At 33.1% G+C, this 27138-nt stretch overlaps 1 protein-coding gene and 1 long non-coding RNA gene across 12 annotated transcripts; one reads left to right on the top strand and one right to left on the bottom strand.

Moving 5' to 3' along the window:
* The first annotated feature begins 1217 nt into the window (after nucleotides 1–1217).
* On the top strand, nucleotides 1218–6057 carry LOC139820604 (uncharacterized). Of its 4 annotated transcripts, none has more exons than XR_011734035.1 (6): nucleotides 1218–2148; nucleotides 2877–2983; nucleotides 3408–3567; nucleotides 4062–4225; nucleotides 4296–4452; nucleotides 4868–6057. It is a non-coding gene; the product is annotated as an uncharacterized lncRNA (long non-coding RNA). The 4 variants fall into 4 exon arrangements; XR_011734036.1 differs by having other exon boundaries at nucleotides 1218–2983; nucleotides 4868–4936; nucleotides 5618–6057; XR_011734034.1 differs by having other exon boundaries at nucleotides 1218–2983; nucleotides 4868–4936; nucleotides 5503–6057.
* LOC139820595 (cytochrome P450 4C1-like) lies at nucleotides 3858–25272 on the bottom strand. Of its 8 annotated transcripts, none has more exons than XM_071790972.1 (13): nucleotides 25186–25272; nucleotides 23973–24197; nucleotides 17543–17652; nucleotides 17182–17272; nucleotides 8586–8771; nucleotides 6931–7024; nucleotides 6382–6484; nucleotides 6090–6195; nucleotides 5796–5902; nucleotides 5647–5715; nucleotides 4847–5015; nucleotides 4288–4467; nucleotides 3858–4215 (listed from the first exon to the last, which is right to left on the bottom strand). In XM_071790972.1, the coding sequence occupies exons 2-13, from the start codon at nucleotides 24127–24129 to the stop codon at nucleotides 4019–4021; spliced, it is 1569 nt and encodes a 522-aa protein (XP_071647073.1). In that variant the 5' UTR covers nucleotides 24130–24197; nucleotides 25186–25272; the 3' UTR covers nucleotides 3858–4018. The 8 variants fall into 8 exon arrangements, with proteins under 8 accessions (XP_071647073.1, XP_071647075.1, XP_071647072.1 ...); XM_071790974.1 differs by having other exon boundaries at nucleotides 25094–25233; XM_071790971.1 differs by having other exon boundaries at nucleotides 25087–25226.
* Nucleotides 25273–27138: the final 1866 nt, after the last annotated feature.

The following is a 27138-nucleotide window of genomic DNA, read 5'->3' as shown; positions in this document are numbered from 1 at the left end:
CCCAATGAGTTCAATAGATTTTTAAAGAAGGCTCTCCAGGCGAAATCTCCTGCCAATCAAGTCGTCTGGGGACGCGTAGACACCAGCCTCTTTGGCTTGAATAATTTTTGAAACAACCGGATCCTGAAGTTGAGCGGAACGCCATTCCTGAAGATTATTCTCCTCAGCGAAGACTGTACGTCCACAAGTCTCTTCTTTCGATCCTTCGTTGAGCTCTATCTTTGCACAGTAACAATAAGACGTCTCCAAACACGGACGTCTAGACAAACCATCCGCATTACCATGAGCTTTTCCGCTCCGATAACAGACGTCAAAATCGTACTGCTGCAAATGCTCCAACCATCTGACCAATTGCCCTTCCAGATTCCGGAAAGACATCAACCATCGTAAAGAAACATGATCCGTTCTCACTAGAAACTTCCTTCCATATAGGTAAATAGTGATGAAACGATTTCACCGAGTCTATCACTGCCAATAATTCACGTCGGGTGACGCAATAATTTCGTTCGGATTTGTTTAACACTTGGCTAAAATAAGTAATCACTTCTTCTTCTATTCCCTGAAACTGAGAAAGCACCGCCCGATACCATGATTTGAGGCATCGGTATCTAAAATAAACTGTCCTTCAACTGAAGGAAAAGCTAAAATAGGAGAAGTCAACATACATTTTAAATTCTCAAATGCCTCTTAGCATTTGGAAGACCAGACAAATTTATTATTTTCTTCCGTCAATTTGTACAAAGGTTTAGCCAAAATAGAAAAACCTTTGACAAATCTCCTATAATACGAGCAAAAACCAAGAAAACTTCGCACATATGCTTCCGTGTATTCGGAAGCGGCCAATGTTTAACAGAAGAAATCTTATCTGGGTCTGTTGCAACACCCTTTGCAAATATTACATGTCCAAGGTACTTTACTTCTCTTTTTGGAAATACATTAATTTAGTAAAAATTTATTTAATTTCGAAATATATTTTAGAGATATTACATTATCACAATTGTTTTTGTTACTATAAAATGTGTCACGATAAACCGAAGTTCTTATATTAAACGCTTGCGAGTGACTGATCAGTTCTATCTGGTACTGCACAGAAAAATAAGAAGTGTTCAATTAACACTGATATACTTGTATATACGCAAGAATATATAATCTTGAAATGAGATTAGGATATAGTTCCGAATGACCCCTGCTCCCGATTGTCCTAAAATTTTACACATAAGTTGTTTTCGATGTGAGAAATAAAGTACGCGTGGTCCCAACTTCAAAAAATTGAAAAAAATTTATTTTTTATATAGTTATTCAAATAATACTGATTGTAAGAGTATATAAAAAAATTAAAGAAATGTTTTCCAAATTTATATTATTATGTTCTTAAAGTAACATATGCTTAACATTTATTAATTATTTAGAATAATGAGGAAATGGCTGCACAGCGATTGGATATTTTCGTTAACGTCTAGAAACAGAGGGTAAAAGAAAATGTTGAAAATATTACGTGGATTTACTAAACAAGTACTCAAAAATGTTACTTAACATTATATTTAGACAGTACCTATTTAGAATTATTACAGTACAAAAAAAATTACGACATGATTATTGTGCAGAAAAATTATAATTTATAAATGTTGTGGAGATTTACGTACTTATTTTATATTGATCTGTTTATATAAGTTGCAATTATTCACTGTATTTTATTTTAAGCTCATGTAAACGAACTTTAGTTTTTCTTATGTACACACTGCGCATCTGTTAAAGGTGGCGAACCTGATCTTTTTCTCCTCGTGTATATTCTACTCTATGTTACGCCATCTCTATGTTCTTTATGTTCAACCAAGATGTCGTCGTTCGGTCGTAAGAGAAACGACACGATATTATAATAAAAGTTTATTTTGTGTCAATCCGGCTTTCAATCAATTTCATCCAACAAATGTTACAACACATTACTATAATGTATTTATAGAGAAACTATTAATGCTGTATTTACATAGATAATTGCTGAAAGAAAACTTTATCATGATCGTACTAATCGTCAATATTTGAAAAGCTTTAATAATGACACATCGGCAAAGAAAAATGACGCAGAACCGGTAGGAAGTACGTTACGTAATGTAATCGGTACCCAAGTAGCAAAATGACGTCATAATGACTGTAAATTTTGGTCACAAAATGACCAATTAGACGTCCTAAATAGATCTCGTGAGACCCGAAAATGACGTCGATATGTCACATCCACACGACGTCATTTTCTGACGTCAATATGTTTGTTTCGCAACTTTATGATTAAAGTGTTGAATTTGTGGTATAAGTTTTATGATAACTACTGCATGAAATAGTTATCATAAAACTTATACCACAAATTCAACACTTTAATCATAAAGTTGCGAAACAAACATATTGTAGTTAATTTTGTGGTTTTTATTTTATTATTACTTTATTATACAATATTAAAAAGTGAAGATAGTTATATTACAAAAAGACCTTATTTGGACAACTTTAAGACGTCTTTAAAATGACGTCTTTAGATGGTCTAAGAAATGACGTCTTATAAACGTCCATTATTAGTCGCCGACGTCATAGATTAAAAATGACTAAAAATAGACGTCATAAATATTGCAGTAAATTTATTATTTACTGCAATATCTATCGCGTGGTATAGATGCGCTCGTGTACTGATACTTCCTCCGTTTCTCGTTCAGACGCGTATTTCGCAAGATTTGCATCGGTCGAAGATTAGTAGCGCGAATGCATTTTATTGAACTTTTATTTGAGAAAAATGTAGCAGAGCTCGAGCTCTTATTTCTCTGCTGCGATTAATATCGTGTGTGATTAATATCGTACAAAGTATGACGAGAAGCCACATGATCTGTGTATTTTAGTAATTATTTTATCAAACAAATCAGAGTGCTATAAGAAAATAGCAACGAGGAATAAAGAGAGAAAAAGGAGGCCAGGGAAATGGTCAGATGTGACAGAGGATTGCAAGGTGAGCATTTCATAATTTATTATTTATTATATATGGAAATAATTGTTCGTTTGCGCTGTAATGCGCTTTGCAATTTTATTGTACAATAAAATAGCGTGTATACCTAATAAAATATACTGCATGTAATACTTTATTTAATAAACATATTAAATTCTATTTGTGAAGATTTTCAGAATATTAAGTAAAGTATTTATGACACATGATCAATATTAATAAATATATATATACAAAATATTTCTCAATGTTTAAAATTTATAACAATTTAAGTTATACACGTGTATTAGAATTAGATCTTTTCTTATCAAAGATTATATAAATTGAGAAAGCAATATCATTAAGAAATTATTCTTTTATTAAATATCTTGGAATTACGAAGAAAATGGTACTTGCATGCAAAAATTAGTCCTCTATATATTTATTTTAGATATTATTTTTATTTTCGCATAAGTTCAGTACAGATTTGTGTTATGGTTAGTATAACTTTGCATTGTGATGCGAATGAGAAGAAGTTAATTCTGTTAATCTGTGAAGAGATGGAGGAAGAAGCCTGGAAGTACACCTGACGCCAGTTGAACAACTTTGCAGTAAGCATTTACTATTTGTGTAAATTAATCATTTCTTCCTGTTTATTTGGATCGCTTTATTTCAACAATTTAAAAATAATCATTAGAGAAAACAAATTAATCTGATACTGTGAAAGTTTAGTCTTATGAAGATCTTTTTTAAAAAATTTACAAATATTTTAATAGATATTAAATCAAAATGTGACAAAAAGTTCTATTCATGTTAAAATTATCTTTTGAATTATTGATTATTCTAAGCGCTATTTTAATTTGAGTCTTATGGTTGTACATGTTACAAAGTCATCGCGCGGTTGACCACTATAGAAACATATATTTTGTATATATAATACATTCCATTTATAATTTAATTTTGTGACCAATATAATGACACGTGAGCAAACTGTTATTATTACGACGCTGACAATCATTTTGTAAGCAAATAAAACCTTTTCTTTGCCTTTTATGATTTTCATTAAATTGATATTTGTGTTTCAAAGCTTGCATTTGTTTTACAGACAGGGATAAATTTTACACGAAGTGGTTTAGCAGGGCGAAGTACCAAATCAACCTGCATCCGAAGATTCTTTAAATAATCAATGGGCTCCAAGTAGAAATTGTGTATCAGAGAAGCTATCATCGCTTTCATTTCCAACATAGCAAATCGTTGACCTATAATTTGGTACATATCCTATGTTAATATAACCTGGTATTACATATCAGGATATAGAAAATACAGTTTACCAATGCAGTTACGTGGACCAGCACTGAATGGTAAATACGAATAAGGATGACGATGTCGGATCTTCTCAGGCAAGAATCTATCAGGATCAAATAATTCTGGATTTGACCAAAAATTGGGATCTCTGTGAACTGCGTAAATGTTAAAAAACAAAAGTGTTCCAGCAGGTACCAAATATGTCTCTAAAAAACATATTATACAATAATTAAGGTTTTGAAATAATAATTTAAGCTGTATTAAAATTTTAAAATTGAATATACATCTAATACAACATAGGAATAATTGCTTATAATTTGCAAGATAAAAAATATAATATAATTATATTATTTAAATTTTATTAACAATTACTTGCTTAACATTATTTTCTAAAAATATTATATTAGATGGAGCTTCGTACGTATTTAAAATTTTGAAACATTATAGAAATAAACTTATCAATAAAAATATACAAATTTTTACATCTTTGAAATATACAAGTATGTTGCCTTTTATGCGTATTTGATGACATGTTGCGTAATATATTTAAAAATTTATACAAGGAAAAATTGGTTAGATGCATACGTAATTTTACGTCTTCCGCAGGAATTCGTGATATGAAAAACACGCTGGGATATAAGCGCAATGCTTCCTTTATACATCTCTCCAAATATGGTAGGTTTTGCAATAATTTCATAGTATACCTCTGTTCATTCTCTTGCAATGCTGTATTGACTTCGTTCCTGACACGATCCTGTATAATTATTGTTAATTAAAAGGCGTCTCTTGTTATTGTGATATTTTGACGTAGAAACAAATATATTCCGAGAATATTTATTGTACAAATGTTTTGATTAATCTATGTTTGAAATATGTGTACATAAATTACACTTAAGATATAAAAATATATTTGAAATATGCGTGCGTACGCTTACGTGTGCGTATATGCATGAAATACGCGTGCGCGCGCATATTTTCTATATTTCTTAATGCAAAAAAAGCAAATTGTGTACATATACACACTTTTAAAAAACATTTAAAAGGTTAGATATTGATTCATATTTAATCTTCCGTCTGTATACATTCTTTTTGCTTCGTCGGAGTAGGTTTGTCACGTTCGACGCTATTTTTCTCTACCTTAAAGTATTTTTAAAAATCTGAAAAAAATTATGAAACATTATTGTAGTTGACGATTTTATAATCATTTTGATAAACATCGTTTATTTAATATCTTTTGGTAGATTTGCAAGTTTTATAGATGAGCAGATATCATTTTGGCTCGGACGACATAGACTCACGTATACAGACGGAGGGTTAATAAATAACTTTTGTTAACAATTAATTTCTTTGCCTAAGAATGGCGGCTCATACTTTACGATGGATACCTGAATGTCGTTATGCTCAGCTAATAGTGCCAAAATGTAGCACAGACCCATCGCTGTAGTGTCATGACCCTATAATATAATCGTATACACTAATGTATCATATACCGATAAATCAAATAATGAATAAAAATGGTTAAAAAGAAATGTACCGCAAACATAAAAAGATCAACTTCTTCTTGAATATCTGAATCAGTCATAAGACCATCGCGAGATGCTGCTATTAAAAGGTCCAACATTGCAAGTCGTTTTCTTTGTACTAAATCAAAATATGTAAACATGTCTGTATCAATTTAACAGCCAAATTCTTCTGTAACGTTATTGTTACATAAACTCGACTACGTTAAGAATTTAAACAATATGTATAATATTCATGAGTTGTAAAATATAATTTATGATATTGAACCAACCAGATTTAAAGAATAACTACCGATTACATTACGTACTTCCTACCGGTTCTGCGTCATCTCTCTTTGCCGACGTGTCATTATCAAAGCTTTTTAAGTATTGCCCATTAGTACGATCATGATAAAGTTTTCTTTCAGCAATTATCTATGTAAATACAACATTAATGGTTTTTTTTTAATAAATACATTAGTAATGTGTTGTTGACATTTACAAATTTTAATTTTTCTGCGTAATAATCATGTTGTAATTTTTTTGTGTTGTAATAATTCTAAATAGATACAGTAACTGTCTGAATATACTATTTAACTATTAAGTAGCATTTTTGCGTACTCGTTTAGTAAATCCATGTAATATCTTCAGCATCTTCTTTTGCTCTCTACCTTTGGACGTCAACGAGAATATCCAATCGCTGCGCAGCCATTGTCTCATTACTCTAAATAATTAATAAATGTTAGGCATGTTACTTTAAGAACATGATAATACTTGGAAAACACACATTTCTTTAATTTTTTTATATACTCTTGCAATTAGTACTATTTCAGTAACTATATAAAAAAAAGAATACATTTAAACACTAATAAAATTATGCTACAGAGATATGCAAAATCTTATATAGTTAAAACATTATACCTTCTTTTAACGATTTATTCTTAAATTTATTTCTATTTGTTTTTTAAATAGACAATTTAACAGTAAATTTAATTGTAAAAATGTAATTTATAAATTTCCGATTAACGAAAGTGATATTTTACATTAAGTATTGTATTATTATACTTACCTCTTCATATAATTATACAAAATACAAATTCATATTTTAATTAAGACAGAATATGGATGTACAGTTATTTATTACATCTAATAAAACATGAATTATTATACCTGTAAATAAGAAGTTCGCCCATCCGATGAACCGCTTCTCGATACTGCTGCTGGAAATCACCAAGGCCTCGTAGAGAAGTGCCCATGGCAGTTTCTGCAAACGCATTTATATAAATATCGTGATAATGTATTATCATATATATTTCAAAAGTATATATCTGTGGCTGTAAAAATTATATACGAATCAGTATCTATGTTGTGATATTAATATTTACAATTTAAAAAATTTGAATAAATCGTAAACGGACCCTCGAGAATTAACAAAACGGGAAGAAAAGAGGCTATAAGGGTCAAACGCGGTTCTTCTTGCGTAATGTCTCATTTATTCATCTTCTTGGATATAACTTCAAACGTTTCGGCTCAATTTCGAGCCATCCTCAGCGATAACAATGGTTAGCCCACGATCTCCAAACCAAATAGCAAGCTCGTCGACTCGTGTTATTTGTACCAAATGATCCTTATCTGTAAGATTTTGATGTATAAAATCAAAACTTAATTAACCCGAGACAGTGATTAACTTACCAAATGGCCAAAGAGAACGTGGGAATTAATAAATAATCGAAGTGACTTGTCGGTAGCATCGACAAGTCACAGCATTTTAAAAACGACGGACGGAATAACAACATTTAACGTAACGTAGTCAGAATTCGAATGTATACATAGATAGTTGTGTCGATGATAAAAGTATTATTGTGATAAAATTCAAAATACCAATGAGAGCACGAGAGCTCGACGCGTCATAACAATTGTACAGCCAATAAGGACATCGATCGTAGGCATGGTTTACAATTTATTTAAAATATTTATGTATGCGTGATTTAGAAAATCGGTGTCATTTTGCAAATTAATACTGTTTTCCTGTAGTTTTATGTGAATCATTTCAGAAATTAGTCTCCTGAATAAATATTTCTCTTTGTCTAGGATTTCCACATTCTCCCAGTCAAAATCGTGATCTAGATTCTGCCTGTGTTTGGTGACGACAGATTGTGTCGTGGTAATTCTATTAATGTGGCTCCGATGTTCAGAGATTCGAGTTTTTAATTGCCTTTTAGTTTGGCCTACGTATGACGCGTCACATTCTCTACAGGAAATTTTGTAAACCACATTTTTATTCGATTGAGCTGGGAGGACATCCTTTTGTACTTTAATAAATTTTTTAAGTTTGTTTAGGCTGAAGAAAGACAAAAACTACGTTACGTTAAATGTTGTTATTCCGTCCGTCGTTTTTAAAATGTCGATGCTACCGACAAGTCACTTCGATTATTTATTAATTCCCACGTTCTCTTTGGCCATTTGGTAAGTTAATCACTGTCTCGGGTTAATTAAGTTTTGATTTTATACATCAAAATCTTACAGATAAGGATCATTTGGTACAAATAACACGAGTCGACGAGCTTGCTATTTGGTTTGGAGATCGTGGGCTAACCATTGTTATCGCTGAGGATGGCTCGAAATTGAGCCGAAACGTTTGAAGTTATATCCAAGAAGATGAATAAATGAGACATTACGCAAGAAGAACCGCGTTTGACCCTTATAGCCTCTTTTCTTCCCGTTTTGTTAAAAAATTTGATTTTGGTCTAATTTTACTTATTAATAGGAATAAAATTTACAGTTCAGTTCAATTACAGTTAAAATGTACAGTTCTATAAACATACCACATATTGCATTCAGCGTATGTTCACTAAAAAATGGTACTAAATCTTTCACAATTGTGCCTCCTGCATTTTTCAAAGATTTGGTCATGTTTTCACCTTCCTCGATCAAAATCTGAATAAAATGCTGCAATATATTAAAATGAAATGAGGGGGTTAATATCTTTCGTCGTGAATGCCACTTGGCGCCTGAAACATAAATAACATATTGCATAATTGTGTGATAACGATGTGCAGTAAAACATATATTTTTTTATTTAATTTAAAATTAATTGATTTTTAATAACAATTGAATATTACAAATGTACTTTTTGTGATATGCGTTTAAACTTTTGCGACAACACATGGTGTAATTCGCTTAATTGTTATCTCTTTTTATAATATTTATATTGGGGCGGCAGACTCGTAATCTGAGGAACCAGGTTCGAGTCCACTAGAGCCATGTAAACATGGAATGTTTTTGCGAAAGCTGCGCCCCTCCGTGCAAGATAGGCTCTTGTGCGGAGCAAACTGTCTTTCGGAAAGAGACGTTAAGCCATTGGTCCAAATGGTTAAAGTGAGAGAAGAAGGGTAGTATTAGATGAGAATTGAGTAAAGGGTTGGGAACGTCCCTACAAAAACGCTTTGCAACCTTGAGGGGAGTCAATAAACGTATTTATCTTTAATATTTATAAAAAAAAAGGATAAAGAATTTTACTTTATATACCCCAAGGGGCCTTAAAGGGCGTTTTGAAGGGATGTACCCAACCCTAACCTCCAATTCATCCATTACCTTACTGTTTTCTCCTTTGGACCAACGGTTTAACGTCTCTTCCGAAAGACGGAGCCCAGTTTTCTCCGTTTCTTGCACGGAGGAGCGCGATTTTTTCGGAAAAAATCTTTTCCATGTTTCATATGGCTCTAGTGGACTCGAACCTGGTTTCTCAGATTACGAGTCTGGCGCTCTACCACTAGACCACACCGCCGCCCATTCTTTAATATATTTATATTTAATATGATTACATTATTTAATAATTTATTTTTTTTATATTTAATAATACAATTATTTTTTTCATGATTGATATAAGATATTGTGCGAACATATGTAAATCTAATTATGTTCAAAACCGAGCTCCTTAAACCCCGCGTGAATTCATCTCGTAATCTCTGCGGGAATTTGCCTCGATTACGTGAATCGTGCGTAATATTATATTAAGCTAAACTTAAATTTATTTCGGGAATAACCGGCGTTATTCTGAGAATCTTCGAGAGGCAAAAAAACTGTCTTTCTTTTTCTGCGTAGGCTGGCTTTCTCCTTTTTAGCCCAGTCATTTTAGACGAAAATATGGCTTCTGTGCAAAAAAATTAGTAACCACTTTTTTTCTTTTTTAATCGCTTTATTTCGTTGTTTTAAATAACATATTAAAAATCGAGAACGATACCGGGTGTGCTAAAAAAGTTATTCAAGATCAAAAGTCACGAAAATCAGTTTTTTGCGAAAATCTCGTTTTGTATGGCTCGGAGATCAATTAAGGTGGTTACAAAAAAGAAAGATCATGAAATTCTCTAGAAAAATGGTTCTATTCGATTTTTACGTACGATGAACCGTTAGTGAAATACAAAGTGATGAATGTGTACGTCGAGCGTTGTATCCATTTCCGCACCACCTTTGAGGTAAGATACAAGTGATAATTCTGAGGAAAATACAGTAATATCAGGTAAGCAGTTTTGAACAGTGTGTGTGTGTGTGTGTGTGTTTATGGTTGAAAATATCAAAAATTTGGTGAACATAATTACTATATTTCGGTTGAGTGTGATATTATTAAATCTAACTGTGATAAGCAACAATTAGAATTATTTGAAACTGGCTCTTCAGACAAGGTTGAATCAATATCAGGCAGTAATTTTAGTTTAATGTAGAATTAACTAATGTTAGTAACATAAAATTTTAGTGAATTAGAAAATGAAATTGATGTATGGTTATTACAATTTATATATTCGTTCTTTCTTTGTAATAAATGGAATATAATCATTAATTTTTTAAATTTTGTAATTGATGTAGTATTTTTAAATATTACAGTTAACAATCATCACGGGCAGTATGAACATGAGCAAATGGAATCAGTGTCACATCAGTATGCTTAAACAAAACTACAACAGTTGGATCAGTATACTCAAACAGAGCCACAACAGTTGCATCAGTATAGTCTGCAGACAGAGCCAAAATTTTCTAATCATTTCCCGCGCAAAAAAATTTTGAGAGGCAGAATTGAGGCGTTACATCGAGAGGTCCGAAAATTAAAACAACAATTAGAACGACAGAAAAATAAGATACAAACTTCAAAAATTAGATACAGAAAAATGTCCTTGAATGAATATTGTGAAGCTACAGACGAATTTCTACCACCAGAGATTGCAAATTTTGTAAAAACTCAAGTACGCGTCTTAGTAAATATAAGTCAGCCAAAGGACGAAAATATTCGCTTCCATTTAAAAAGTTTTGTTTAGATATATTGTTTTCTGGGGGAGGCAGAGTTTATAATTCTTTTGCACAAAAATTTATCTTTCCCAGTGTAAGAACCTTACAACGCATGATTGAACATTTGAAAATTACTCCAGGTTTGCATGATTTTGTTTTTGATATTTTGAAAAAAAAGTTACAGGCTTCTTCGTCACCTCTCGAGAAGTATTGCATTTTATGCATTGATGAAGCATCAATTAAAGCAAATCTGTATTATAATATAAGTCAGATTGAAGTCATTGGGTTTGAAGACTTGGGTGATGGTAAATTAGATCTTCCAGCATGTAATGTTGCAGTTTTAATGATCAGAGGGTTTTGCAACAATTGGAAACAACCTTTGGCTTACTTCTTTCTTCATTCTTCTTTCTTTGCTAGTAAATTAACAGCCATTATTCCTCAAGCAATTACAAAACTGCAAAATGTGGGGTTTAAAGTAGTCGCGTTTGTTTCAGACATGGGAGGGAATTTTAAATTAACCGCTAAATACCTAGGTGTGACAGAGAACAATCCATTTTTTTTGTTAATAACGAGCGAATCTCACATCTTTTTGATTCACCTCATATAATTAAAGCTGTCAGGAATAATTTCCATGACAATATTATTGAGTATGACTCTAAAGCGATATCTTGGAAGTGCGTTGATGATTTATTTCAACAAGATCAAACTAGGCAATTTCAACTTGCACCTAAACTCACTGATAAGCATATGAAATTTTCAAATTTCGATAAAATGAGAGTATATTTGGCTACACAAATTTTGAGCTCTACAGTGAGTAGTAGCTTGAGGAAAATGGTAATTTTTGGAGCTTTTAAACTTGCGGTTGCTCCAATTGCACTTAGAACAGCAGATTTTATCCAAAATATGAACGATTACCTCGCTTTATTCAATTCATCTTCGGTTCAACATCCATCACAATTTAAACAAGCTTTTCGAGGAGCGCAATATCAATTAGAATTTCTTTCAAAAATTAAAGATTATTTATCCAAAATAACGATATTTAATAAAGCTGGTGTTAATATTTCTAATAAAGTTCAAGTTTTCAAATGCATGAAACATAATATAAATTCTCTTCTTCAAATGTGGGAACATTTGCAAAATGTGTCTTCAGAAATCCAATTTTTATTATTACGCCGTTTTACTCAGGACTGTTTGGAACACTTTTTTTCGGCTATTCGAGGATTGAATGGCAATGTTATTAATCCTACCCCAGTTCAGTTTTTTTATTCATTCAGAAAAATTTTCTCTATGAAATATTGTACTGCTAAAACTGGAAATTGTGAAAGAGACAATGCTGATATATTTGTAGCTATTACAAACTTTAGAGAGGAGAATTATATGGATGTCAAACCCAAGACAGATGACGTTGCACCAATTCTTTTGGATGATCATGATTATCGTCAGATGGACGTAAACGAACAAGATGCGTTCCGATATATTTGTGAATACGTACTTAATACGTAAATGTCTTCAAAAACATTCGTGTGAGATTTGTTCTCAATATGCAAACTCGTACATCGACTTAAATGAAACTTCATATTACTGTTTCTTTAGGGCTTACAATTCTACTGAAGATAATCCTTTTGGAAATTTATCTATGCCGCACGATGATTTCGTACTATATCTTAAAACGTTAGAAAATTTATTTTTTTTTTTAAATTGAGGAATTGATTGTACAAAAGCATATAATTCGTAACCTCATTACCATTTTTGAAGAAGTTGAATTTATTCATCCGTGTCAACATTTTCCGCATAATTATTTATTGAAATTATATGCTCGGGTACGACTATTTTATACATTAAAATTTATTAATAAGCGTTTCAAATCGCAATCCGGACACAGAAAAACTATAATTTTACGTCACGATTAGATTTAATGTCTGTACGTTCTTTCCTTATAAATGCAAATTATTTAATATCTATTTTTATAAAAGCGACTGTGTTTTCGTTAATTAAATTTATTATTGAAGTTTGTTTATAATTTTATTATTATAAAACTAAATGTGTTTGGCAGCTTTGTGCATGTGAAAATGTATGTGTTACTTTCTGAAATAAATTTTTATTATTTCTGCTACTCCTTTTAACATTTCTGCTACTTCTTTTAACATTTCTACTACTTCTTATGTAAGTTTATTACACAGTAACAGCACATAGTGATAGTGAATATTACATGTTTTAATTATTCCAATTATTGTTTCAGTTGACATTGACATCGGGAGCACATTCTTTCTACTAAAGGATGTCCATGAGGAACAATTAATTAAAAAAATGGATATTAATATTTATATATTACTAAAATTTTTAGTAAAAATTATGAAATTTTAACGCAAGTACTCGGAATAAACATAAGAATTTTTTAAAATATTTTTATGCATTTTTTGCTCAATGACAGAACAAATAAAAATATTAGCTTTTGCACCCAATGATCTATATTCGCTTTTGAGCTCAATAATTATATATATTTTGTGTACATTTTACAATTCTATTTACACAATAAATTACGAAAAATTTTAAAATAAAATGATGCAAAATACACAGAAGTGTTATTTCCATTTCTTCTACTTCAAGAAATTCTATGGATTATAATTAAAATTGCGCAAAAAATATTTTTTGATTAGGGGAGACCGGGGCTAAGCCGACACTATTTTTTCAAAGGCAATTTTTAATATTTAATTAAAATTTTTAGGCAAATTCAATGATATATATTTAAAGAGTGTTTCTTCAGGTACAAAATTGATTCAGGAAGTTTTGCTGTACGTCGCTTTGTTTTGCTGCCAGGAAAGGAAAAGTAACGCGAAGATAAATTTTCGAATTGAAAAATGACGGGGCGAACTCGACACCCCGCCGGGGCAAACTCAACACTTTGTTTGATCGACACAATTTGATCTGGAACTTATTTTTTTATTGTTTAAAAATAAAAATACATTGTTTATCAAATGAAAAGACATTGTGTATTAGAAACAAAAAGTCGGAATAAAGTAAACAATTATTTAAAATAATGAGAAAAAAAAGATTAAACTTTTAATTATCTTTTTCTGAACTGTCTGAAAAACAATTTATACACGTAAACTCGCGATCAGATGTGCGCACACATTCGTCATGAGCCATACGGTTGCATAAGATGCATTGTTTGTTATTAGAAGCTAATGAAATGTTTTCCGAACACACGCAACAGATGTTCCTTAAATCGTCATCGGAATCGGACGAAACAGTGACCTTTTTTGCGATAATGTCACTTTAGGTTAGTGTCGTCTTTGCCCCGGTGGCGTCGTGTCGACTTACCCCCGAACGTCGTTTTTTACTTTTGTTACTCCAAAAATATATAAATTTTGAAAATATGCAAAAATTATTATCGGATTCGTATAAAACATCGAATTTCCCATCAAAATCACTTACCGGTAGATTCGCAAGAGTAAAGCTCGATGAAAGAGTAGACATTTTCGAGAGATCAGAAAAAATACTTTTTACTATCAAAAACACTTATATGTCGCGTTAAAAATTACACTATAACTCAGAATGTTACCAAATTCCGTTGATAATACTGGCACATAAAGACGCATTTACAGTAGCAAAGGCAAGTTTCTACGATAGATTTAAATTGGCAAAAAGCCTAGTGTCAAGTTCGCCCCGCTGTCGGCTTAGCCCCGGTCTCCCCTACATATACTCATATACATTTTTTTATTATATATGTACATTTCAAACGTAGCGCCAATTTTTCGGTGCCAATTTTTAACAACAAAATAAATAATTTTAGTTAAATGTGGTATACCACTGTAAAGAGTGAACCTTTAGCTACAAAATTTATATAAGAAATTTTTATCTATGTTGCTTTGTTTAATCGGTATAGAGCAAAAACGACAACGGTGGAAAAATTGAAATCTCAAAAATGCCGGGGTTGAACCGCCACCCCCCGGGGCTAATCCGCCATACTGCATTTTCAATACATATACGTATACATCTAATCCTGAAAAATAATAGGATACATTTTAATAATTGTTTTTTAAGAGAAAAATATAAAAATTTATTTAAAATTTTTATGCAAATCGTTATTAAAAAATAATTGTTTTACCTATTCCATAAAACAATTTAGGCACGTGAATACAGATCCTGACGAGCGCACGACGACGATGACGACGGCCACGACCACCACCACTACCACGACGACGACGACGACGACGACGACGATGATGGCCACGACCACCACCACAACCACCACCACCATGACGACAACGACGACGACGACGACCACCACCACCGACACCACCACCATTACACTGACACTGACACAACGACCAACAACGACGATCTACCGCGGCTGGGATGATCAACTCTCGCGCGGAAATCGCGGAATCTCAGAGCCGTGCCGTTCCTCGCCGTACCTCGCCGACGTGCCGTGAGCGCGAGCGATCTCGAAAACAAGTCCGCCATCTTTTTGGTCGGCCAAAACACCCGTTTTGCGACGATACGTGCGTACCATTTTCCTCCTATACAAACTGACGCACGTGCAAGGGAAGACAGAATCACGCTCGAGGGAAATTTAACCTGAAATCACCGGAGACCAGCCCCGGGTGCTTACTGGCGGATAAACCCCAAACATAAGTTTCAGGTTTGATCGCTCACGAAATATTAGACATCAACGATAATGAAAAAACTACACTGGATTCGTGTTCAGCATGCATTACTCTTTATAATCACGTACCTCGAGATTTGGAGAGCAAATATTATTGCCGATATTACAATATTTCCACGCGCAGAAAATTTCACTTTCACCTTCCGAAAACACGTTTGCCCTCGTAAAAATCATAAAGGTGCGATTTCATTGACGCTAGAAACCAGCGGCAGCGTCAAGAAAATGTAGTGGGGGAAGAAGTTCTGTTGAATTTTGCGGTACGCTAAAAAGTTGAGACGGTCTGAACTTCTTCCCCCACTACATTTTCTTGACGCTGCCGCTGGTTTCTAGTGTCAAGAAAATGTAGTGGGGAAAGAAGTTCCGTTGAATTTTGCGGTACGCTAAAAAGTTGAGACGGTCTGAACTTCTTCCCCCACTACATTTTCTTGACGCTGCCGCTGGTTTCTAGCGTCAATGAAATCGCACCTTAACACGGCAGGTAACCTGCCGAAACTCCGTTGGTCACATGGGTACCATAAGCAGCGTTTACAATGCGTTTAATAGCGTTTAATAGCGAGTTCGCACAATATACAGGTTCCGAGATATTTGATTTGGCGGTTCAACCCCGTTGGCGGTTTAGCCCCAGTCTCCCCTACATCTAACAATATGGCGACGTACCACGTGACTTGAGGACAACTACATCAAAGGTGCCGACACTGTCGCTACTGATGGGTATAGTTATACTGTGTCCGGTGTTCGTGTGACGCGCTCGTATAAAATCCCGGACCTCCGCGCGCGGCTCCGCACTCGATTATTATCCGGAGCGATTACCGAATATAACAGTATTGCTATACTGAACCAAAACGATAGCTTGTCTTTCGCAGCGATTACCGAGAGACTTTTGTGGCTCGTGTCAAGTCTCCTTTTGGTACGAACCGTGGCTCGCGGAACGGAGAATTTTTCGGCGTTCGCAAATCATCAAATCCGTGGCTCGCGCACTTGCGTAACCGAATCAAAGACATTGTAAGGCTGCGTTCGGGGAGCGCACTATTAGCGCTATTTGGTTATTCTATCCTTGTTCTACACTTGATGAGCGATAAAGATAGCATGATGCAATAGCGCTAATAGCGCGCTCCCCGAACGCAGCCAATATATTGTAAATATAGACTTATATTTCGACTGTGTATATACTATAGATTTAAAGACAATTTCTCGAATTAAGCCTCTCTTCCGCGCCTCATCTCCGATTTCTTCCTCCGCTCGCGCACAAATTACAAATTAACATTGATCTAATTCAAGATAACAGATTGGAAGAAATAAAGTAAATATTTTTAAATTGAATTCTCTTGCGTAGTAGTATATATGCTATTTACATTTAATTACATAGGATAATTCTGTTATCAAAATTGAAACTTAAAACAAAATTTAATAAAAAACCAAAGCAAAATTTAATAAAGCATTTACCATTATTTACATTAATATTGTTATGTTACCTCCACTAGTGAGAAGACCAGTACCAAACCACGGATGTATAACATCATAAAGAAGACTTTTTTCGATGTGTTTTGTGCTGTTTAATATTGTCTGAAATTACAGAAGATATAAAGTTAAACGTTATTTAATTCAGACGCCATTTAAATAATTAATTAATTGATTTCAAGAGTATTTTAAATATTCAATCTTCTCTGACAGATGAATAAAAAGATAATCATCGTTAATTTTGAATATTTAATTATTTCCGACTTTTAACGATTAATCATATTTTTTCAAAATAAAAAAACAAGAAAATAAACATCTTATCGTCAATATATCAATATTAAAAAAAAGCAGAATAATATTTTTCTCATACTTCACCTCAAAATCATTCGGATGACGAACGGATATTACAGGTAAAAAGAATAACCATATTTTTAAAATGGGATAAAACTCGTCAGTTATGGTAACCAGTAACTTCCATTGTTTTTCTAAAAAATGTATGTATATGTTTGTTATTACGTCCTGCGAATTTCACGATTTCCCTTAATGCCCGATCTACAATAGCTGTAGTAAGCTGTAGTAAGCCTCAAGCCGTAAGAAATTGACCAATTACAGGCGAATGTGAGGAAAATAATCGACTGTGATTGGTCAATTTCTTACATCTTGAGGCTTACTACAGCTTACTACAGCTATTGTAGATCGGGCATAATAGCTATTTGCCTAGGCGACGAAGCAACCTTCCAGAGTAAAGTATTGACAGACGGGGCATACGTGATCGGATTTTGTCTATCAACCTTGTCTGGCCTATAACTATAAACCCGGCGACACGACGCGCCAAAAGGACCTGAATCACAGACAGAGTTGATGAATATCTTTATTGCATCGAGCGAGCTTTCTAAAATTGCTCGTACGATGTTTCCGACAAACAGAGACAAAGCCGAGGACAAAGCCTAGGACGTGTCTGTAAATACACGTGGCGGAAGTTCTGTTTGCCTTGTACCTACTATCAAGATTGAGAAGTATGCATTGTCTGTCGACATAAAAACAGGGTCGCGAGATAAATGAGGAACCTTAATAAAAGAGAAATCGGCGAAAACCGAAAAACAAATGCGTCACTGGAAGAACCGATGGGTTACACCCCCAATAAGACAGTGAGGGCCTTACAAGAGGGCTCACCAATGGAAAACCGGAAAAATCGATAACCGTCTCTAGCTTTCTAGGATAGGCAAAAACTTAAAATCTACCTCTTGGGTGAGAAACATCTCGCCCAATAAGAAATCCCTTAAATAATAATTAGAAACATCCCGCCAACCAGAAATCCTTTAAACAAAAACCAGACACATCCCACACGAAATCCACCCTTTCCATCCTTCGAACCTTCCTATATAAATCGCGTCTATTGTTCGGTATAATTATAATCGTGGTTCCATTCGTTTCGAGTCACGATTCCACGTTTAGAGTCAGTGCGAGAGATCCGACGAAACATCAGTCGCCCCGACTCACCTACCGACGAGACCCACGTCCATTTTGGGGAGAATTCCAAGAACTCATAAAGTAGTAAGTCCTGTGCACATATATATATATGTATATACATACATGTCGGTTCCTTTTTTTAATACATTTTCGTGTACGGGAAGTCTCTCGGTTAAACATTAAACGTTAATCCTTCCAACCCTCCACTTCTCTTCACTATTCCGAATTAGCTGAGTTATCAGTGGATTCGGAGTAATCTTCTTCACTATTATTCCCGGATTAGCCGATTCATCGGCAGATTCGGAATAACCTCTATTATTCCCGGATTAGCCGATTCATTGGCAGATTCAGAATAACCTCTATTATTCCCGGATTAGCCGATTCATCGGCAGATTCGGAATAATCTCTAATATTATTCCCGGATTAGTCAATTCATCGGCAGATTTGGAATAACCTCTATTATTCCCGGATTAGCCGATTCATCGGCAGATTCGGAATAATCTCTATTATTCTCGGATTAGCCGATTCATCGGTAGATTCGAAATAATCTCTTCTGTTATTTTCGGATTTGGCCGATTTATCGGAGGATTCGGAATAATCTATTACTTCGAGTTAGCTGACTCGTCGGTGGACTCGAGGTATTGTTTTTGTCTCTCTAATCTCCAAAACCCGAGGTGACTTTCCTGCAATTAGTAGGCTTAAGTATTAACAATCCACTAATCTGTAGTGGATTCGGGTAGTCTCACCCCCAAGAGGTCGCGAACCGCCGCGAGACATATAAGGAATCGTCGGAACAAACGGGCGCGAAGAGAGCTTGACTTAAATTCTCTCAGGAATCAGTCAACGCAGGTCCTCCGCGACTCCTCACTCCATCGCCTCTACCAGCTTTTACGGAGGAACCCTGTTCGTCACAGGAGAATCGCCCCGTTGTTGCACCTTCTCGCCCTGTTGTCGCACTTTCTCGCCCTGTTTGTCACGTGGCCCCTTTTTGCGTGGTCCCCGTCAATTCCGATCCCGCCCCCTTGCTAGAACCTCCCAATTCCCCTTCCTCTTCCCGAAGTCCGTCACCGACCTCCTCGACCGCCTCGACTCTCGATCTCGAGGAAGTAGTCGTTCCCGAGATGATTACTCTTGACCAATTATTTGTTTTAATACACACACCGCACCTCTACAATTAGTTTAATTTTATTTCAATAGCGGTATCCCTATTTTTCTATTCATAAATTCTTGTCTCACCCCGTAAACATCTCCATATATTTCGTTTTAATTGTGACTTAATTTTAGTTTAACACACACCACACGCACTCTTACACTTAGCTAAATTTATGTAACTTTATTCCTTAAATAATTGTGATAATAGCGGGCAGGATGGCCATTTCCACATAGGTTTTCCCTTAAAAATCCTGCCCGATCACTTCCGCACTTATGTACCACCCGAGAAGAATCCACACACGTTACACACATATCCGACATCACACTTATAAATGTATTCAGTTTATCTGCCTAATTCTTATTTATTGTTCACCTAGCTTATATTATTGTAATAGAATATTTTATTGTAATAAAATGTTTAGCTTATGTTAAATGTTAATTTCAAACTGCATTGATTTATAACTTAAAGACCTCTAACCCTACTCTTCCACCGCACCGCTCACGGAAGGCGTCCCATACAGCATGGAATATGCAAGAAATGTGCTATAAACAATCTATAAATATTTTAATATTCCACGGGTCATTCAGAATATTCTGTAGAAGTTCTATAAATATTCCATAAAATTTTGTCCATTTGGAATATGCATAGAATATTCTACAAATGTCTAATAAATATAGTACATTTAAAAAATGCATAGAATGTTCTATAAATATTTTGACAAATATAGAATATTTGGAATATTTACGGAACATTTTGTTAATATTCTTAAACATTATAGCATGTGCTATAAATATTCTGAAAAACTTTTCTAGAATTGTTACGAATATTTCAATAATAATCTGTGAACATTGCAATGAACATAAAATATTCAGAATATTAATAGAATATTTTTTACATATTAGTAGAATATTTTTAAAATAATCTATAAACATTTTAGGAAAAATATTGAAAAATTATTCTATACAGGAATATTTAAAGAATATTTTGGAACATTATATAAATATTCTGGAAAGCATTAATAAAAACTTTTTAGAAATCCGAGACCCTTGCGAGCTAACGAAGGGGAAGCGTAACGAGACCGCGAGAGAGTCCCTAGGTAGGAAACGCCGATACTCGAGAAACGGTCCAAGACTGGCACGAGTGTCGGCTTGCCGACGTTTAATGCCCAAGCCTGGCCCAACTATTACCCGAATTTGGGTAGCCGCGAGGCTTGGCAAGCAAGTGCCGCCCAATATTGGGCCAAAGCTTAATAGCCAATCCTTATTCTTTATCATTATTATTAGATTTACAATTTTCTTTTTAAAAAAATAATTAAAAATATATAATTTTATAAAAAAATTTCATAATGAGCCGGGACTGGTTTCTGACATTCACCCGACATTGAGAAATATTATATCATATATCTAATTCAAATTTTATTACTCTTTTAAACTGAATTTGTTTCTTAAGATGATTTTTGAAAAATTATATATTTGCGCTGGTTATGGCATATGTAGATTATACAGGGTGTCCGAAAAATCGCTTACTCCACTTCGGGAGGTGATTCGGGACCCAAAAACAAGCAAAAAAGTTCATACAAACATAGGTCCGGAAATGAGCCGTTTCCGAGTTATAGCCACTTTTATGTTCAAAAATCGTAATTTATAATCCGCTTGGCATCCCTCTTTCTTAATTATTTTTTAAATTAAAAATTTTTATTTTTAAATATTTTTAATTTTTTTAATTTTAATTTTTTTATTTTTTTTTAATTTTTCAATATTTGTAAATACGATTACATTATTTTTAAAAGAAATCAGTTGTTTTCACAGCTATTTGAAATCAGTTGTTTTCACGGCTATTCAAAATCAGTTGTTTTCACGGCTACTTGAAATCAGTTGTTTTCACGCCTATTCAAAATCAGTAAGTAAATCACGGCTTTTCAATAAGTTTCAAATTATTATTTAACAACACCTTACTTTTAGGTTGTATCTAATCTTTCCGTATTCATCAATGGATCGTTTAAGTTTTAATGAATTAGCTGATATTTAAAAATAAAAATTTTTAATTTAAGAAATAATTAAGAAAGAGGGATGTCAAGCGGATTCTAAATTACGATTTTTGAACATAAAAGTGGCTATAACTTGGAAACGGCTCATTTCCGGATCTATGTTTGTATGAACTTTTTTGCTTGTTTTTGGGTCCCGAATCACCTCCCGAAGTGGAGTAGGCGATTTTTCGGACACCCTGTATATAACGCTTACATCAAATTAAGAAGTAGTCTACCACGTAAGGCAGTTGGCTCACGATCCAGAGGTCCCGAGTTCGAATCCCACCAAGGTAAGTGTGTTTTTCAAATACGAGAAAATATTTATAATCATAGACTGCATCTTAAGAAACAAATTTAGTTAAAAAATAGTAATAAAATTTTAAAATAAATAATTTTTTTTATGTCGGGTGAATATTAAATGTATACAGAATATGCGATATCCCATTTTTAATGTTCCTAAAATAATCTATAAATGTTCTATAAATATATTTTGCATATATAAAAAAATTATGGATTATGCGGAAAAATTTATAAAACATTTGTAGATTATTCGAGAATATTTACAGAAATTTCTAAGGACATTCAAAGCGGGACATTACACGTTCTTTGCACATTTATAGATCATTCATAGAAAATTCATGAATATTCTAAAGAATATTTATAGAACATTCATGGAATATTTCATGCTGTATGGGGTCCTACCGTCGCTAAGGACGTTGACTCTTCCTGAGCCATCGACAGTGCGTTCGGCTCGCGCCACGCACCTCAAAGCGTGTACTTGCGAGCAATATTCTTAAGGGTCTAGTTGCGTTCTTCCTTACCCCGACCCCTCTGGTTAGCCTTCTCCTTGCTTCCCGGATTTTCATATCCTAATCTCAGGGTTGGACGTAACATGTTTATTATGTAAATTTACGGAAATATTAAGCGCGGGCGAAAAATCTATTCCCCTCTCCCCAAACTCACTAATTAATTAGGAGCACCAATAGAACCCCATAAAACCCAATTTTCAACCCCATAGTAGCCATTTCCATAAAATTAGTAAACTTTTGGTACCAATTTTATCAAATTATCAACAAAAAATTATAAAAATTTTGGCACCGGTTTCAAGAAAATCGATCCATTAATAAAAAATTATCCATTAATGAAAAATTAAACTTATCCTCCAAAAATTTAAAAAAAATTTGGCACTGGTTTCAAGAAAATCAGTTAATTATAATTATTATTTCTCGAAATTTGAATAATTTTCAAACTGGCTTCCAAAAAATCGGTAACGAAAAAGTAAAAATAAAAATAAAAATAAAAATTATTTAAAAAATTTAGCTTGATATCTCAACATTTGCGAAAATTAGAGTAATCATGTACATTTTTTAAAAACAAAAATTGGAAATTTTTTTATTATTAGCAATTTTTCTAATTCTATTTTTTTCTTTAGTTCTTTCTATCCTTACTTCATATACTTCATATACAATTCTTTAATTAGAGATTCTTTTAAGATTCAGTCAATTAATTCCCCAAAAATTGGAAAAATTTTGGAACCGGTTTCCAAAAAAATCGGTAACAAAAAATTATACACTTTGTGGTACTCCCCAGGAAATTCTACCCCTACTTCATATACTTTTGGTAAAAATTTGGTCCACTAACAAATGAGTAGGTGTGCGTAGGTGCGTATGTTGCGTGCGTGGGTGGGGGGGGGGGGACGTAAAACAAAAAAAAGCCGCGACATTTTCATCCCCAGAAAATTCTACCCCTATTTCATATACTTTCGGTAAAAATTTGGTCCACTAACGAATGAGTAGTTCGCGTACATACAGACAGAAGACGGTACTTATATATATAGATATATATAGATATTGATCAAAATATGTATGATTGACTTTATCGTTATATTTAATGTACCTAGATAATTCATTGTTCCTCAAATAACTTCAATAATCAGAAAATGAATGTTTATTGCTTGAAAATATTTACCTATAAGCTTAATAATTCTTAAAAGTAGTTAACACGTGCAATAATATCGAGAATTATATATCTCAGAGAAAAATGTTTGCAAATATCATATTTAAAAATATATGGGCACAAGTGAATATTTATTTACGAGAATATTGTATGTAAAGTTATGTATGTAAAGTTATGTATGAATATTGTATGTAACTTACCTCGTGAAACAAGATATTGAAATGCATTTCCAACAATCGGATAACCCGATGGTCCTGGTATAAGATTGATAAGTCGGCCTTTTTGTCCATAATAATGCACATAATAATTAGATATCAGTAGGATAAGGATAAGTAATAGCAATATAATAGTGATCATTATCGGCCGACGAAATAATTAACCAGTTTAAGCAAGTTTTGTTCCCTTCTGCTGTCTTCTTTTATTGTCTAAAAATTCAATTAATTAGAAATCAACACATAAAAAGAAGGGGATAGAGCCACAACAGCGTGTTCGTGCCGTAAACTTTTAACTAAAATAATATTTTGTCAAATGTTTAGTCTATTATCAGACCATCTTTAATGTGATAAGTTAAGATAACACAAAGACCGGTAAATAAAAAAATAAGAATTTTAAATCACAATAAACGCATTAATCGCATTAGTTCTTATCGCTATATAAAATTCGAATTGAACGCTCATTTCTTCAATGTATAATATAAAAGTCGAGGAGTAAATTGAAATGAATTACGGATTCACAAATACTTAATAACATGTCATCGAAATAAACGAGTAAGAAAAATATTTTCTGAATATGTACATTAAGTATCGTGATGAGGTGATTATGGTGTTCTATGTAAAGAGAGTCATATTGTAAAATTATCACTTATAATATTGTTATTAGTTGGATATAATATCATTGACATGTAACATGTTGTTATTTGTGTCCGTTATTTATTTCAGTTTATTTCTCGGCTCTTATACTTTGAAGAAATAGGATGTGTGCGTTCGATGCAAATTTTATATTGCTGTAAAAACTAATGCGATTAATGTAATGTATTGCGGTTTTTATTTTTATCTATTTGTTTACTTTATGTATTATCTTCACTTATTACACTAAAGATGATTTAATAACAGACCAAAACGTTTGTTAAAGTATTATTTTAAATAAAGGTTACTAAGGAACACTCTGTTGTGGCACTATGCTTTCTTTTTATGTGTTGATATCTTCTTTTAGTTTTTAAATTACACAAGTTACTAAATATGTATTTACGGTTTTTATATTTTAATTACGTTTGGTAAGTAAAAAGCGTGTTTAAATACTTTATTAATACTCTACCACTAACAAATTTTAAAGAGATATAATGTATTATTTATTTTATTAAAGAATGTGCATGTGCACAACAAACATTTAAATTTAGTAAAAATTTATCGTTACTATAAAGTGTGTCACAATAAATTGAAGTTCTTATATTAAACGCTTGCGAGTAACTGATCAGTTCTGGTATTGACCTATTGATTATTCGTTCGCTTTTGTGATGTTTTGTTTGATCATTTGAATGACTTGAACAGTCTTCGATAATTATTATTAATAAGTTTTTTATAAAAATTTAAAAAAAAAATTGCTTATATAAGCAATATTAATAATATCATCAATACAAGGGTTATCGAAATGGTTAGAACCATTACAAATGTTGCATATGATTTGCATGATATTACAATGAATGAAGAGGTTAATATGGAATGATAAATGTTTCGCATCTATTTATTATACAACGACCTGAAAACTTCTTCAACTTTTTGCGATTACTTTTCTTAGTGCTGCAATGTCAGCACAAACAGTATATAATATAATACATTTTATGATAAAAAAAAATTGTTTTGATATTGTATAAATTGTGGTGATTGCATCACCATCTCTCCAACCGCCGAGAATGCTCTAGAGTCAAGAGTCTAGAGCTCTAGAGTCTAAAATCTGGACGCTCATACATAGAAATATCAAAAGACACGGTAGTGTCTCGCGCCAAGTACACATGCAGCGCGAGACACTACGGTGTATATTTACGCGAGCAGGAGAATTTTTAGTATGTCCTATAAACTTTATAAGATTTTCTTGTACGGTTGCAATTTCTGAGAGCTAGAATGCGCTATCAAGCCACACTGATGGATTGAGAAGGTGATGACGCGTGGTTCCGTGCAGAGTGATTACTGATTAGTAATTCAAATTTAAGCTCCGTGATTCGATTCCGGCCCGGCATTGATCGTCTCGCATATACCTCGTTTAAAAGGTGGATTTCTTGTTTAATGGGAAGTTAAAGATTAAAGATCTATATGAATTAATAATCCGTTTAAGAGTTTAAAATGTTGTTGTTGACATATTGCAAGTGATAGACGGTAAGAGCTTAGTACCCAGCGTCATTTTAAATTACAAGAAAAAGATGCATTGAGAGAGTAAACGAGCGAGATAGTGCAAGAATGAGAGAGTGAATTGAGAGTGCGAGCGAGATAGCGCGCGTTGTATGCATGAATCAGGAGAGCGAGCGGGAGAGTGAACGAGCGAGCGGGAGAGTAAAAGAGCGAGTGAGATAGGTGCTCATTGGCGCATTGCTTTTTTCCGCGTGTTTAGCGGTCGACGACGTTATTATATTTAGCGGCAAATTTGACAGTATGATGATTGTTCGTTTTAGTGGTACAAGTGATACAAGTATTTTGTAAATCTTGTAAATGTGAACAATTATCCTTTTGTGTTTTGTGATTTGTAAATTGTGTGTACATGTTGTGACAGGAAATATAAGCGTTAGTGAAAATAAGATTAGTATAGTAAAGATTAATATAAAGTACGTTATACCCAGTAAACATCAATTAATAACATTTGAAGAAAAGTATTAGAAGCAAGATATAATCTGATTAATGAATAATAAAAATAACAAGAATAATAATAAAGCTTACATACATATTTGTAAGTGCAGAATGGCGAAAACTAAAGCTCCTTTTTTATATTTACTTTCTTTAATAACAAAATATTCCGTTCACACCATATTTAATCGCACATGCGCGAGAGATTGGATCTAAATTAATTTCAACAGCATAAAAATATTATGAAAGGTATACATAGGTACATCAAATCTCTTTATGGAATTTAGATATATGTAATCGTAAACGAGTAATCACAAAACAATTTATAAAACGCAACACAACGAAGGAACACGAAAACGAAAGGAAACCAGCGAGACATCGTATGGGACAACAGCAGAAAAAACATATAGTAAATATTTTATTATTTATTTATTATTTATGTGTCATATGAAAATAATCACATATTTTCGCAACAGTCGTATAGTCCATTTCATTTATTTTGTATATTTGTATGATACATAGTTATACATATATG

Source organism: Temnothorax longispinosus, chromosome 10, assembly GCF_030848805.1.
Source record: "Temnothorax longispinosus isolate EJ_2023e chromosome 10, Tlon_JGU_v1, whole genome shotgun sequence".
Taxonomy (NCBI): Eukaryota; Metazoa; Arthropoda; class Insecta; order Hymenoptera; family Formicidae; genus Temnothorax; species Temnothorax longispinosus.
Note: the sequence above shows the minus strand (reverse complement) of the source record. Positions and strands in the feature narration are given on the sequence as shown.